Here is a 16285-nt window from a genome sequence, read left to right as displayed (position 1 = left end):
TTAAAAATATAGATATATATTTAAATGTGTATGGTGCTTGGTATTGAGATGCCTTTACATTTTTGCTCGTGTTGTCTTTTCTCCTCCAGTGTGTCGACATGGTTCCAGAGCTGTGTCATGGGATCAAAGGTTCATTAAGCTTGGATGAAGACCCAGTTCTTCCAGACAAGTAAGGAATCAGTTTATTTTATGGATGAATTTTGTATAAAATTTAAACTTGTTTCTCTAATGATGAATGTGGTTTAAATGTAAAGGTGATGGTAATATTCTTGGCCTTGTCATTTTTTCCCCATTTAGGCCACTACCGTCGCCCATTCCAATGTTGCGAGATATCGTTCAAAACGGTGCAATTGGGTAAGGAAACTGTGTCCTAATTCCAATGCTTGGCTTGCCTTAGCTATTGAAAGGTTACAACCACTTACATGTGTTGATGTAATGTAATACAGAGATGCTTCCCATGCTGTCAGTGAGCTCCTACTCCTGCCGACAATTCAAATGCCCTGTCCTCCATTCATTTGATTAAGGTTTATTCGGTGTTTCCATTCAGTTACACCTGTACTTTGATAAAATGCTCTCTTCTGTGCTTTTACATTATAAAAGTACACGTGGCGATAACTTTGGCAGTTTACATGTGGGTTCTTATAGACCCATACATGCACCCTTTAGTTTAATGTTTAAGCTCCAGTGGGTAAAAATCCTTTTATTTCCAAGGGATTGGAAAGTCCTTGATATTTTTTTCCCCTTAGAACTGAATCTAAATACCTATCAAATTTAAAATCTTTCTGAAATGTATTTCTGTGTTGGCTATTAATTATGTTGAAACCATTATCTTTACAGAATAAAATTCAAGGATCCACAATATTCAGAAGGTTTTGTGTTCAAGGCTGTCGTCCTCAAGGGAGCAAAGTGAGTACATTTTTACTTGGGATTTTTATAACCATAAGTAAAGCGCTGGTTAAAAAAAAAAGCCTCTTTTTTGAGAGATTACATGTGTACATTGGAGTTGAGAAAATGAAGGTAATTTTTAATTGTTTCCCTGCTCCCTTTAGAGTACCCACAAAAGTTCTCAAACCAGGCGACTGGGAGAAGTCCAATCGAGGTCCTTGGAGGCCACAGCTTGGGTTTAATTCAAACAGACAACAAGCACACTTGGATCAGTCTGCATTTAGGACATTAAGGTATGCATCTATAGGCATGACATTACACGCAATACAGAGAGCAAAATTAACTTCTTCGCACAGAACAGTTTAAAGTCGGTGACCAGATTTATATTTTGCATTTTACTGTTTTTCAGTGCCTTTCTCTGCAAATATTTGTTAATACTGAAAAGGCTATATCTGAAAAAGATGTTGGGTGGTGTTCTGAATAACTTTGTCATTTCCTCCATTTGCTATTTTATAATTTTGTCTTATGAAGGAAATGTCTCTTATTGTGTAAGAAATGTAATTCTGTGCAGTTTGAACAGCTGAACACAACATTTAACTTATTATAAATCACGTGCATAAAAATTAAACGCATCTTAGTGGGGGAATAAAAACATTTTAGTGTAACACAGCTCCCCATGTCTAAGCATGGTATAGTTCAGGATCTGCTGTAACTGACTTATACTAGCTGTAACTATATACATGAAAAAAATATATATATATTGTTTAGGACAATTAGATGCTAGTGGTTTATCTGCTGACATACATACACGGCTACTATAACTCAGTTACAGCAGATAAACCACTAGCATCTAAAGTGAGGGAAAGAAGTATTTGATCCGCTGCTGATTTTGTACGTTTGCCCACTGACAAAGAAATGATCAGTCTATAATTTTAATGGTAGGTGTATTTTAACAGTGAGAGACAGAATAACAACAAAAAAATCCAGAAAAACGCATTTCAAAAAAGTTATAAATTGATTTGCATGTTAATGAGGGAAATAAGTATTTGACTCCTTCGACTTAGTACTTGGTGGAAAAACCCTTGTTGGCAATCACAGAGGTCAGACGTTTCTTGTAGTTGGCCACCAGGTTTGCACACATCTCAGGAGGGATTTTGTCCCACTCCTCTTTGCAGATCCTCTCCAAGTCATTAAGGTTGCGAGGCTGACGTTTGGCAACTCGAACCTTCAGCTCCCTCCACAGATTTTCTATGGGATTAAGGTCTGGAGACTGGCTAGGCCACTCCAGGACCTTAATGTGCTTCTTCTTGAGCCACTCCTTTGTTGCCTTGGCTGTGTGTTTTGGGTCATTGTCATGCTGGAATTACCCATCCACGACCCATTTTCAATGGCCTTGCTGAGGGAAGGAGGTTCTCACCCAAGATTTGACGGTACATGGCCCCGTCCATCGTCCCTTTGATGCGGTGCAGTTGTCCTGTCCCCTTAGCAGAAAAACATCCCCAAAGCATAATGTTTCCACCTCCATGTTTGACGGTGGGGATGGTGTTCTTGGGGTCATTCCTCCTCCTCCAAACACGGCGAGTTGAGTTGATGCCAAAGAGCTCGATTTTGGTCTCATCTGACCACAACACTTTCACCCTGTTCTCCTCTGAATCATTCAGATGTTCATTGGCAAACTTCAGACGGGCCTGTACATGTGCTTTCTTGAGCAGGGGGACCTTGCGGGCGCTGCAGGATTTCAGTCCTTCACGGCGTAGTGTGTTACCAATTGTTTTCTTGGTGACTATGGTCCCAGCTGCCTTGAGATCATTAACAAGATCCTCCCGTGTAGTTCTGGGCTGATTCCTCACCGTTCTCATGATCATTGAAACTCCACGAGGTGAGATCTTGCATGGAGCCCCAGACCGAGGGAGACTGACAGTTATTTTGTGTTTCTTCCATTTGCGAATAATCGCACCAACTGTTGTCACCTTCTCACCAAGCTGCTTGGCGATGGTCTGGTAGCCCATTCCAGCCTTGTGTAGGTCTACAATCTTGTCCCTGACATCCTTGGACAGCTCTTTGGTCTTGGCCATGGTGAAGAGTTTGGAATCTGATTGATTAATTGCTTCTGTGGACAGGTGTCTTTTATACAGGTAACGAGCTGAGATTAGGAGCTCTCCCTTTAAGAGAGTGCTCCTAATCTCAGCTCGTTACCTGTATAAAAGACACCTGGGAGCCAGAAATCTTGCTGATTGATAGGGGATCAAATACTTATTTCCCTCATTAACATGCAAATCAATTTCTAACTTTTTTGAAATGCGTTTTTCTGGATTTTTTTGTTGTTATTCTGTCAATGTTAAAATACACCTACCATTAAAATTATAGACTGATCATTTCTTTGTTAGTGGGCAAACTGATGCTTTGTGTTTTTCACATGATATAAGACTTAATTTACTTTTCTTTGGCCATTTCAAACACAAGCAACCCTACCTAGTGAAGATTAAGGGCTCACACTAGAGGTTTGTTTCGTATTCAGTACGGTTTGTGGGAAAGCATTAATAGATTTCGTTTGACAAACGAACCGAACTGAGTCCACAGAAAGATGTGATCTTGGTCCGTTTGTCAAAAGGACTGAGTTCGATTCGCTTGAAATCTTGAATGTGAATACTGGACGATCTTGGTTCTTTTGCAATCAGGAAACAAACTCCATATTTCACCCATCTGCAAATAAATAATGTTTATTTTTGAATGTACAGCAGTACCAGGGAGTAAAGATAACAACATGCACATGCGCTATTTATTCATTTACTTATTGTTAATGGTAACATCAGTAATCTTAACACAATTGGATATTGTGGTATATTTATGAAGGGTGTTACACCAAGGTATTTGTCATTTTGTCTAAATGGAATACAATACAAGTAAATACAACTAACAAAATATGAGCAATACAAAGTGCAGTAATACAGTGCAGTTAAAGGCATAATACATTTTACAAATGTAGGTGTAGTTATGTATATAGTTAGTTTTACCTTCATATTTATTGTACGTGTTATGCTGCCATTTCTTGTATGCATTAATCATGTAAAATGTAAATATCCAGTTTTATCAATACAAAACAAACTGACCTCACTTGATTATTGCAATATGAACACAAGTGAACCATGAAAACGAACCCGAGTTTCCAAACGAACTGAGCACTTTTTTTACATAAGTGTGAACAGTGAGCACACTGATACATTGTCTCAAAGTAAACAAACTGAACGGAGTTTGTTTGAAACTAACCCAGTGTGAATAGGGGGTAATTGTGGATACATTACATTTTGTTCCATTTCAGCAGAGCCATTGATTCCTAAGAAACATGGTTTCCCAGTACTGATCTTGTGACCCTTGTCTCCTGGTTTTCATTGTAAACAATCTTTTAATTACTTAGAATAATTTTTTAAGCTTTTTGTTTTTAATTCAGTACTTGATTTCAGAAATGTGTTAGCTGTATGATAGCCAGTACATTCAGCAAGAAGGATTCTATTGAATGTGTCTTCACCTTGTTCATTAAACTGTTGCTCTCTTGAGCCTAAACAACTCTTAACTGTCACTCATGTAATGAACTGGCATGGAAGATTGTCATAACAGACACTCATTTAATAGACATGCTCAATTGGGTTAAATTCCAAACACCTGGTCATTACAACGGCTCACCTAAATGATGGCAAGCTCTGAATTCCAGTACTTGGTACATTTTAATTCCAAATTATCTTGGTTTTAATAGATGTCTTATCTATTATCTATCTATCCCACAATAGAGTATCACAGTATTTTTCACATTTATGATGGTATTTTTTAATGGCCATTTTATACTGTTCATAAAGCAAAAATAATAGGACACAACTGACATTGAATTATTTATTCCCTGTTCTGTGTCAGTTGTCTTGAAACCAAATCATGTCCACACTGTCAAAGATGCACCTTTCTTCAGGACAGATTCGCTGCGGTCACTTTGCTTTGAAGTTTCACCCACACTACTCTTCTCCATCTCATCTTCATTCATTGTGCATTGATCACGTTTGTTTGTCTGTCAACACGCAATACACATGGAATTTATTTTCGATAGTTGGCTGAGGCAGCATTCATTCCAAAACAAGGGTCGCGTTCGAGAAGCGCAGAGAGATGTGTGTTCTTGGAGTGTTTCTGTATGACGCCACTAAGCCCCGCCCACATAAATCTGCGCAGAATCGCGCAGAGCAGCACAGTTCTGAGAAGCTGCTGCGGGAGGCGAGCTGTGGCTGCAAGACAAAAGATTATGCAGAAATCAAGAGGCACGTGTTAAGCGGAATGAAAACTACTGCTGCCCCCTTGTTAGCGGAGGCAAATGTCAACTTCCATTACACAATGAAGCTGTGAACAGCACTGTCAAAACCATAGATATAGAATCCTAGAATGACACTTTAGCATTGTCAATGATTTATTCAATAATTACATCAGTTCTTTTTAAAAATATAATGTAAATCTATGATGCACAATAATTAAGTTGTTACATAAATGATTAAAAAAATAGAATTGCCAATTAAATCTAAAATGTAAATATAATAAATTAAGTCATGCAATTTCTGCAGGGTTTGTGATGAAAAGTGGTTGCATTCTTGTAGCGTAGATTTGTACAGTTCTGTGCAGATCTGTAGGATCCAACTGATGTTTGGTCAGATGCGTTTCGTGTCAGACAGCACAGTCTCAAGCAGCCGGCGCAGCAAGTTGTGGGATACGTGAACGCGATCAAGTTTATTGGTAAATGAATGCTGTGACTGAATGACACAGTAATTAGTAAATAAATCAATTTAGCATAGAAAAATTTAAAATACCGATTTATGAAGGTATGGTAAAAGTCCAAACGGTCTTAAATTAATACGTATATAGTTTTTTATGGTATACCGCACAGCACTAATAGGAAGGATTCATTAAAAATGTTGACTTCCTCAAAAAGTGGGATTTGATTCTTGATTCTTTCAGGTCACCACATTAATCTTTCTGATTGTCCTTGTGTTTTTTGTTGTTCCCACCCCTTTTCTCTCAGCCACAATATGCCCAGGGATCGTCAGAGAGATGGCTATTACAGCAATGCTCCGCCACCTGGAAGTTACCAACAAGGCAATGCTCACCGTCAGTCCCACCACGCACAACTACCACCACAGCAACCATTCCCCAGTGAGTCAAAGAAATACACTTTATTTTGGTGGGGGGGTGGGGTATTGCTTGCATGTTTCTTCATGGTCTGCTTTTATCATCACTTGGATGTCATCCTTGGTCTTGTACAAGTGTGGCATATTCAGGGGATTCTGAAAACAGTTTTGTAGTGATGATGCCTTTGGGACAACCAGGTGTTGTTCTATCAATCTCCTTATTTGCTAATGTATTCATCTTTAGCATCGGTTAAAAAAAAAAAAAAAAAAAAAAATGCCAAGGGATTTCCAGTATAAATGGCTCAGTGCGCTGAAGTTCGACGCACACCTCCAACTCCTATTGTTTGCAGGTGTTAAATGTTTATTTAGGCTGTAATCTGAACCATGATTACCGTTAGTGTCACGAAGCATTCTGTGCCTGAGCTTAACACTTGCCTGGTCCGAGGACATGTGTGTGGGGAATTCAGTATGGTAATGTGCGTTCACGATTGTGGAAGGGCAATGCGGTCAATCAAAGGCTGCCTTCTTCATGAGTCTTGGCTTGGGGTGTTTCCAACCATAATTCTCTGATTTGACTTTGATGTGCCAATTTGCAGTTGATGAATAATTGTCTGGTTGCTGATAACTTGTGGGAGTCAAGTGCATTCTGGTGGCACTCAATGCAAATGGGATATTTGGTTTCTGCAAATCAGAATGGTATCTTATGTACGTCTGCCTTTCATTTCTGTGGGTAAACTTTCCAATTAGCTGTGTTTGAAAAGCGATTTTTGATTAGTGCAATCAGTAAACACGGAGGCCTCTCCTTGATTGTCCTCCTGATTAGATGAGTTGTCACTTGAGAAGTTGTTGGAGATTTTAATTTATGGCCTTATAGTCCTGAAAAGTACAGTAATTACCTTATCCATTTTCTGTAGTTCAGTACTCAGATTAAAATTCATTGGCATTGTAAATTCTGACAACCTAATTTCGCCTGCTAGAGTGCCTTCGTTGCGTCTCCCTTTTGTGAAGCAAATGTCAGCGACCTTGTTTTAGGAACTGAGGGAAAGAATTTGAATTAGCCATCCATTTAAGAAGTGGACCTACTGGAATGGTCAGCATTACCAAATCATTGGTCTAAAGGATGCTGCTATTGCAAGGTATTGAAACCCATTTATATTGCCACAGATGATACATTTACAAAATAAAGAATTCAGTATTCTCTTTGGAGTTAAAGCCTATGTTGTTTGCTTGTGAAAACGGCATATTAAGTGTTTGTCCATTACCTAGATGTGGAGCACAGTTAGTAAAAAGACAAATAAAATTATTTAATAGGTTTTTACCTCATTTTATAATAGGGTTTCATTTATAGCTTGTAACACAGGCTTTTGTTACAAAGTGCGTGTTCTTATCTGAATGATCACTTCAGACCAATTTGTGTCACAAAGCGGTATATTTTTATTTATTTTATTCCTTCTAGTTTGTGATCGTTGTGCATTGGCAATTAATACTATACTGGTTTTAATGAGGAAGAAAAAGACTTGGAAATCCATGAAGTAGGAAATTATAAAAGGTGTGGGTGAGAAAATTCCAACGACTAAATGGAGATCCCTGGGATTTACAGTTGTTTTTGTTTAGTGTTTAAGCCAATTTAAAACTTGGATTGTTGAACTCCTTTTTGAAATGTATAAGTTTAATATATTACAGTTTGGAGGTGGAGATATTTCACACCCTCCCGCCCCCTTCCATCCAGTCTTTTTGCCCATCTTTGACTATTAATGACTACTGCATTCCATGAAAACTCTGTACACCACCCTTTAATGTTTGTCTCGAAGAATCCTCATCTATTGATACCAGAGCCCAATCTTTGGTCTAGCAAGTTGGTCTTGCTGCACTCTTCAGTAGACTTTATCTATTAATTTCCATTGCCATTTTCCCTGAACACACCCAGCTTTGGAGCAAGGTGTGTTGAGTTTTCTTTAATGGGCACACAATGTAGAAGCATGCTGTTGTGCAAACTTTGATCTCCTTGGTGATGCGCCATATATCGTGTTTTCAATATAATAGTGTAATTGGTAATATATGCGCCCAATCTGTAATAAATTAGCTTCTGTTTCGTTTGCTAATGCCTTTGTCTAATTTAACTCGCATATAACTGCACCAGTGGTATTTCAAACTTGCAAGAAAGAAACTGACATTCAAATGTATAGAAACCACATTCTTAGCTATGTATGTAGTATAGCTTAGGTAATGCTTCTTTGATTTTGTGTTTTGTCTGCTGTGTCTGGATCTGTCTGTAGATGTTCAGAGCAATTTACAAAGTGCTTAGAAACCTCCACAGTGATCTCCTTCTCACTCCTGCCCTTGCACACATCGCATACAGTGCAGGTCAGAGCAGAAACAATGCATCGCAGCAGAGATGTGCAGTGCTGGTCCTTGAGAGCCACAGTGCATTTGTTTTTTTTTTTAGATAACATCAGCTGCTAAACACTTGAAGACCACTGTGGTCATTAGACCAGTTAAGTCCATTATTGATGCCGGTCCTGAAGAGCACATGAGGAATGCAAACCAATGAATCGGTTTTCCGCTCCAGGACCAGGCGCTAGTGGCACTTGTTCAGAGCCAGACGATTGCTAAGGTGCCGCTTTAAGACTCTTGTCCCACCTTGTTGAATTTAAGAGCCTGAAGGAACCTGGGGTTGATGCGACTTCCCTGCGAAGCTCTGTCCGGTCCTTTTCTAAAAGTATATGCCATCACTGGGGTATCTCTCACTGCAACTGAATAGTTTCTCATTGGACTAATTCACTGGTGCAATTTGACGTTGAGAGATCCAAATTTAACCTCAAACTTCAGGGTTTGACAGCGGTGGCTATCACATCATAGTTCCCCATTCCTGTTAAAATGATTTGCAATTTTTCTGTCTTTTCACAATGTATCAATTCAATAGGAAAAGACTTGTTAAAAAAAATCTGGTAATTGCCAGATGGAATTTCCTTCCTTTTCTTTTCAATCGAAGCATTTTTGCTATGTCAGTCTGTGATAATGAGAGGGCAACTTCAAATAATTTCAATTGGCTAAATAAGTCTACTTGAACTGTGCAGAGATGTTCTTTGCTGATCCTGGCTGGAGACATTGATCAAGCTATGTGCTTTTTACCTAAGCATGAACGTTTTTCAAGTTTATTAAGATAAATTTGTATAACAATCATTTATATCCTTTCCATTAAGGTAAACATCTCACAAACTACACACATTCAACAGCATATATTATGACCATGTTGTTATGAGAGCTCTCTTTCTTTTATCAACCAGAAATAACAATCTTCCACAAATCATTTCACTCTTCTGCGTGTATGTGTAAGTCTTGGTATTTAAAAATTACAGTAAATGATAATCCATCTGTGTTTACTGCCTGTAGTATAATAATAATGTGAGTGTTTTTGCAGTACCTCTAGGGGCGCACAGTAAGGTTATGTTTTGGTATTTTTAGATGTTCCATGATTCCTGCACGTTAAATTAAATGTTTTAATTTCAAAACGTTATTAAATCCCACTTGATATTTGTAAGGCAATATTTTGTATTATTAAAGTGTACAAAACACACGCACTACATTGTAGCATGTTCTATACATCAATATATATGTTTCCTTAACAAAATAACACCCACACAGTCTCGCTCAGTTTAAAGTTTCTTCATTACGGCTGTCCAAGCCAGTGAAGGGGTTCTGATGAACAAACAAGCCCCCTGCGTTGTTGTTTATTGGTGGCTCAGGGAATCCGAATTAAACTTTAAATTCTGGTTAAAGGCCGTGTGACAAAATGTTATGTTGGCTGTGTCTGGAGGTTAATGAGCTTTTGAAACGCGTAGCTGGACATCATAGCGGCGCTGCAGTGTGCCGTGTCTTTGTCTCCACAAAAGCTTCAGTGAGGATTCCTCTTTACATTGGATGTGCCGTGCTGAAGAGAATGTTTAAACAAAGTTAACTTTTCCTTTCAGGGGCCTGCTGCCCCCTGTGGGGAGGCGTCAATGCTCCCTTTCACTTCTGCTCATGGGATTGCTTCTGCAACCAGCTGTTTTAATTAGCTCTAATAAACACTTAAGCTTGTTAAAGATAATCAGGTAGCAAAGAAACAAGGGATTTTCCCCCATCTAATTCAGTTTGTCCTTTGTGTCACAATGACCAGAGACCTACCGATTTAGATTTTGGTTAACTACAGTTTGTCAGTTTATTAAGAAGAATAACAAGCATCTAATTGTAATTCCCTTAAAGCAGTAATGTCTGTTGATTAAGTGTATTAGAGACAGGATAACAATTAGAAAGAAGTGGGTGGTCCTGTTTTACTTTTGGCCTTCTCTCTGTTGTGGGCATTGTGAATCTGTGACTTCATATTGTTGGTTGAAGAGATTATTAAATAGCAAATTTGCTATTCACTGTGAACCATCTTTTCTCCTTTTTCTCTGCACCCTCATAGTTTGGGTAAAATTGTAATTGCCTGGTAAATTATAATATTTAACTTGAAGTGGTCAGTGTAATCTTATACAGGTTGGAGGGAGAGTATGGCAAAGCATACAGACTGTATGCATTTGTGGTGTTTTGATGACACTGGTTTATTGCACCCACACAGTGCTCTTTCTACCTGATGGCTGGGGGACTTGTGCTGCCCTGACTCCTAAAACTCCTGTTTTTGCCATTTTTTCATATTTTCTAAATGAAAGTAGCCCTTTTCCCTTTGAGAACTAACCTCTACAGATCTCAGCAAAAATAATCACTCCACTCACTTCTCAGGACTACTTTTACAAAGTATTTCACCAAACCATGAATATTCTATTTACTAATAATAATGAGTTCTAGAAAATAGTTTGCTGAATAAGTAATTAACTTTTTACCTAGCTTGTTAGACATTAGAGTATTGATTATAAGAAAATATATATATAAATTCTTAGCAGGGAAATATTTTGAAGCTGTGTAATTCTATTCAAAATTGATTTCCATGAAACGGAGACAATACCAAAGTAGTGATTTCATGAAGGGATGTTTCTGGTGTGTTAAATTGTTTCAAATAACTTGCAGAAAGAACAATGTGAGTTACACACACTTGTCACCTTTACCTGCAGATAAATCCTATAAATTTAGTTTGGATTGCTATAATTTGCTAAGCATGTGTAACAATGTTATGATAGTTTTGAATAGCTTCCATTTTATAGGTTTTGAGAGGTATAATTCTGATTAATTAGGATGAAGGTAGGAGACGTGAAACACCATAGCAGTCTGTTCTGCTGGATTATCGAAACTGAAAGCATTACTCGTCACCCCTTTAAAAAAAAGTTCGTTTTCCTTCAGGATTAGAAATGTCTGCATCTTTTTTTTTTTCTTCTTCTCTTCTTTCCCTTAGTTAAAACACTCAGCGAACCTGCCTGTATAAACAAACAATCCACAGACTCGCAGCTGGTCATTGCCTTGGCAACAGCGAATTAAGAAGAAGCTGTCTGCTAGTTTAAAAAGTGGAGCTTTGTTAAGCCCAGAGTGAGAGGAAACCTGAATACCTCATCTGTATACAATGTAGCCTATTTAATTTCTGGAAGGAAGAAATAGCAGAATGCTTAAGAAAAAGCTCCGATTCCAATCTATTTGGCTTATTTTCAAATACTGTGACTTTCTGACAATGGATGTATTATTATTATTATTATTTTAATTATAAATGAGTTTCTGATCAGTGTTTTATCTTTTATCCCCCCCTCCCCCCCCAATGCAAACTGGCCTTACCCTTACCTGTGTGAGAGAGGCCTGTTATTCAGAACAATTAGTCTCCACCAATATCCAAGAATCTGGTTTGTTGCATGTTAAATAAAATATTGACTCTCACAGTCAACAACAGAGTAAATAAACATTGTTTTTATACTAGGGATACAACATACTGTGGGAGACCTTGTGTTTTAGGTCAATAATGTTTTGAGTTTCCATTCCATAATTACTATTATTTTATTTTTTTTAGTAATGTCTGCTTTCCAGGTATTTTCTACCTCCTCTATCAGTAGTGTTGATCACGAAACATCTGCATCCAAATAACTGTTTTCAGTGGATTGGTGGTGTTGACTGAGTATCTAAAGGAAGTTGTTTTGACACCTTCAGGTGCTGCTTCGCATGAAGTGGAAAACGGTGGAATAAATTGTTTTTAGCTGCTGACGTGTCCATATCTATGCCCATGTGTTTTAAGTGGTGCTTTCTTGATTTGGACTGTACCAACTGTAGTTGGTAAAACTCTTACATCCACAAGATTTCTTGGGCTGCAGTTATTACTGGCTTATGCAGTGACATTTTGTAACGATTTTAAAAAATTACAGACTCTGGTTATTTGCTATGTATACCATAATCCCAAAGAAATGGCATGTTGTTGTTGTCGTTGTTGTGAGGTAACTTAAATTAAAAAGGTGTGGGGGGGTTGGTACATGTTCTTGCCAAGCATTTGTATATATCTTCACTGGCATAGATTTGATTCTAGTGTTATGCACTATGTTATAGATGCATATAACATTGCTTAGCTTGATGACAAATTCTATTTGTTTTCCCTCTGAAAGAACATAGTACATTGTTCAAGTCAATGTTTGCATTGAAATTGCCTGTCTTAATTCAACAGATGCCCGGAATCAAGGTTCCCTCCTTGGTGCACCCCCTGCATATTCTCAGCAGCAATACCCCAGGTAGGACATGACTTTCCTTCTATACTTGCGGCACTCCGTCTCCTTCTGTTCTGTCCATTAGTTTCATTGTCTAAAGCTTTACTTGAAAGCGTATGTATTGGTTTAAGAACTGCAAATGCCCAGGAGAAGCAAACTTCATGTAAATGAAGGGTGTGATTTATTAATTTTAGTCAAGAGCACAATGAGGTTCTAAAATAACATCAAATCTATCTGCAGTATATATTTATTTATTGTATCAGATGCTTTTCTACCTTGTTTGGACTGGCTTTTATTGAAGCTTTTAAATAACTGTAAAAATTCCACACGGCAGGCTTAAATCTGTATTAGATTTTGGACAGGCTAAACAAATTTCTCTTAAGGAGGTTCGCAGAACTTAATGAGGCATAACTAATGGTGTGCTACCATTATAATTTCTGAGCTGGAACCACAGCATTAGTACAGACCAGCCATTGATTCTTGCTTCAAACCTCTTGAAGTACTAATCAGCTTCTTTGGTACAACTTTTCAGACCTGACAAGCCTATTGTGGGCCAGTGTCACTTTAGGTCAGTAGTTATTAGTGGCAACTGAAAACAGTTTCTTTAACTACTTATGACTGAACTGAATTAAATGCATAAGGAACTTTGAGGAGGATTACAGAATCTGCAGTCCTATACTGGCAGGCATTGGAAAGAATGTGACTTGGTTTCATAATAAGGGATGGTACATTTTTTTTCCCTTTTTTTTGTTGTATCCGTCTAAAAAGAATAGACTTTCTGAGCTTGCTTTGGTTTTATAATACCACATATTGCGGAAATGTTATTCATGGCGAGAAGCAGAAGTAGACAGTTTAAGCCCTAGAAAGTATGTTATTGCTGGTGTGTCTGTTATCTTCAAACCAAAGGCAAAGGTAGAATGTGGTTTCATTTATTTAATTTCATGGAAATCTATTAGAATGAGAATTGCTTTCTGAGTCCTATGACCCCCTTGAAATGTTTTTCATTCTGTCACAGAATGGTTATTTGCAGGTTATTTTTCCAGTTTTAAATGACTAGAATTAAAAAAGTTTTTGCTTCCTGGGGCAGAATCTCCTTTGATCCCTGCTGTTTTATTATTTTTTTAACTGCATAAATATAATATGATGCATTAACTGTCAGTTCCAGAGAAATAAACATTTCACATTAATAACCAACATTACAAACCAAAATAAATACATAAAATAAAGCCCTTCTGCTTTAGTTGTTTCCACCCTGATACTGTCAAAATTACTCAACATTATACTAATTAAAATCTTTCACAGCACTTGCCAATCCAAAGTATCCTTTTTCCAAGCATTGAAAAGCGGTGCTTGTCTTTTAATCATTATACATAAAGCGAGATTGAGGGAAGATCTTTGGCTTGAATTTCACAAAAAAGGATAAAGAATGTCCATAGCACCTTTTTTAAATCTTGGGTACTTGCCTATTAAGAATGAGCATATCTTTATCAAGCGTCGGCCTAGCTTTGACCCTGGGAGACAGTGTACAAACAATGGCAGCTTAGTATTCCTACTATAACAATCTGAATTCGTAATTTGCAAGAAACTGTTGGCAGAAGATGCAGCCAAGGAGCTTCAGGTTAACTCTTTAGGAAATTAACAGGTAAATAATGTGGGTTTATAAATCCATAGCATTCCTGCTGTTTAAGATTTTTAATTGTTGGGAGATTTAGAGAATAGTAATGTTATTCTAATGGGAATATGTAGGTTATCAGTCTTCCTTATTTTCATAATCTGAAAAAATTACATTTTCTGAATTGTCATGATGTAATAGATTGTTATAATTTTATTCCTGGAATTAAACTCTAAATTGTGCTTTACGGTTTCTTTATGATGGAGTTGTTTTTTAATGTGAATTACGACAAAGCATACGTTTAAACATCAATAAAAATAATTGTAGCATGGTGCTTTAAAAAAAAAAAAAAAAAAGCTACCTGGTTTATAACTTAATACAGTTGAGAGTTTTTAATGTTAATTGCAGCATTTCTTGTTGCTGACAATGTGAATTGAAAACTAGTTTATAATTGTTGGGTTTCTCTTCCCCGTCTAAACTGTACACCAAATGTCAGTCAGTCTATGCCAATTAGTGCTTATGTTGCTAGGTCACCGTGGTCAATTGAAAACCGCATCAATAGAACTTGAAAAGGTTTCTCCCCGATCAGACCTTCTGACATATTAAGTAGAATAATGGATGGGAAAATACAGGCAAGGCCCCTAGCCTAGATTCAAAATACTCTGCAGTAAGAATTCATTTGCAACCTGCAATTAACTGGAAAGAATAGACTTCAAGAAATTGTCTGGACATCACTGAAAATAAAGCTGCTTTCTCTGGTATTGTTTACTTCTGTGTCGAAAATGGAGAGAGAGAAACATTTGCAGTCGAAAAATACAATGTTAATATTTCAAGTTTAATTTTTTTAATGAATGTTCAAGCATTCACATTCTATTCTCTCACACAGAGTGGGGAGGAAACAAACAAATTTTGTCCTTCAAGCGGTGCATGTAATTTTTATGAAGGTATAATGTCAAAAATAATAATGCCTGATCTTGCGTCGAGATCAATTTAAATGTTTTGTTTTCCAAGCAGGCAATATGGAAATGAGGCCTCTGTGGGGTGGAACCGAATGATGCAGTCTCAGGGTGCGGCATTCCAGCAAAACCAGCGCAGGGGCCAAGGAGGGCCGAGCAGCTACCATGAGCGCTACAATGACCGCAGAGACACCCGAGAACAACAGGTAGCACAGCTTCACAGCCTCTGGCACCGAGAGAGATGTCCCTGAGCTGGGCTAGACAGGGACTGCACTGATGTACCTGATGGGTGGATTTAATTTAATTTATCAATAACTGCCCTTTGGTTATTGTATTTGATTTCATTTTTTTAAAATTAATGTAATTTGTTAAAAGTAAGGTGTGTAAATGTTTTAAATTTGCGTTCTACTCATTTAGTTTTACCATATACATGTATATAACATTTTAATTTAGTTGTTACGCCAAATTATTGTATTAAGTGGATAGATTGCATGGGGGGGGTGAATGACTGCAATTAATTATTCATACTTTTAAATAATGTCTGTGTGTTTATCATTAGAAATGTGCAATACTTGTGTAATGTTTTACAAGTTGTGCGACTAGAAATGTCGCCACTCCATTACCGCAGTGTGATCAGCGCCGCTCTCCCCTCTTCAGTGGGATTCAATGAATGTTGCTAAATTTAAGCCAATTTGTGCTGTAATGCATAATCGAATCCTGCTTCTACAGGAAGAGAAGCCAAATAATCATTGCCATGTTTTTTAGTGGAACATGTGAAGAATTAAAAGTTTGTACGACGGGAATTGTCAATTTAAGGCCCCCTCCTAATAAATTGCCTTAAAGAGGGGTCAAATTTTTAAGCCACTTTTAAATTGGCTCCTCTGCATCTAAATTGTGGAGCATGCTGTAAATGCTTGTGATCATTACAGTCAATGGTTGTAAAAATAGCGCTGCCTACTAACAGACTTTTGTGATGTAATTGTACTGACCCTGTGGTTTCACCGTTGCCTGATTTGTGTGTTCTAG

General features: G+C 37.6%; 2 protein-coding genes across 3 annotated transcripts in view; both read left to right on the top strand.

Moving 5' to 3' along the window:
• The window catches only part of LOC136767666 (protein CEBPZOS), a 398863-nt gene that overhangs the window by 27928 nt on the left and 354650 nt on the right, over window positions 1-16285 (top strand). The window lies entirely within an intron of this gene.
• Window positions 1-16285, top strand: part of xrn2 (5'-3' exoribonuclease 2) — a 36282-nt gene that overhangs the window by 19698 nt on the left and 299 nt on the right. The window contains exons 24-30 of one of the 2 annotated variants that reach the window (XM_066720749.1): window positions 90-169; window positions 298-354; window positions 838-906; window positions 1050-1178; window positions 5936-6066; window positions 12652-12715; window positions 15318-15465. In XM_066720749.1, the coding sequence (XP_066576846.1) occupies window positions 90-169; window positions 298-354; window positions 838-906; window positions 1050-1178; window positions 5936-6066; window positions 12652-12715; window positions 15318-15465 (678 nt within the window). Of the gene's footprint in view, window positions 1-89; window positions 170-297; window positions 355-837; window positions 907-1049; window positions 1179-5935; window positions 6067-12651; window positions 12716-15314; window positions 15466-16285 lie in introns of both variants that reach the window. The other variant, XM_066720661.1, reaches the window with a different exon arrangement.

The sequence above is a fragment of the Amia ocellicauda genome, chromosome 1 (assembly GCF_036373705.1).
Source record: "Amia ocellicauda isolate fAmiCal2 chromosome 1, fAmiCal2.hap1, whole genome shotgun sequence".
NCBI lineage: Eukaryota > Metazoa > Chordata > Actinopteri > Amiiformes > Amiidae > Amia > Amia ocellicauda.
The sequence above is the reverse complement of the archived record's forward strand: the minus strand, read 5'-3'. Positions and strand labels throughout refer to the sequence as shown.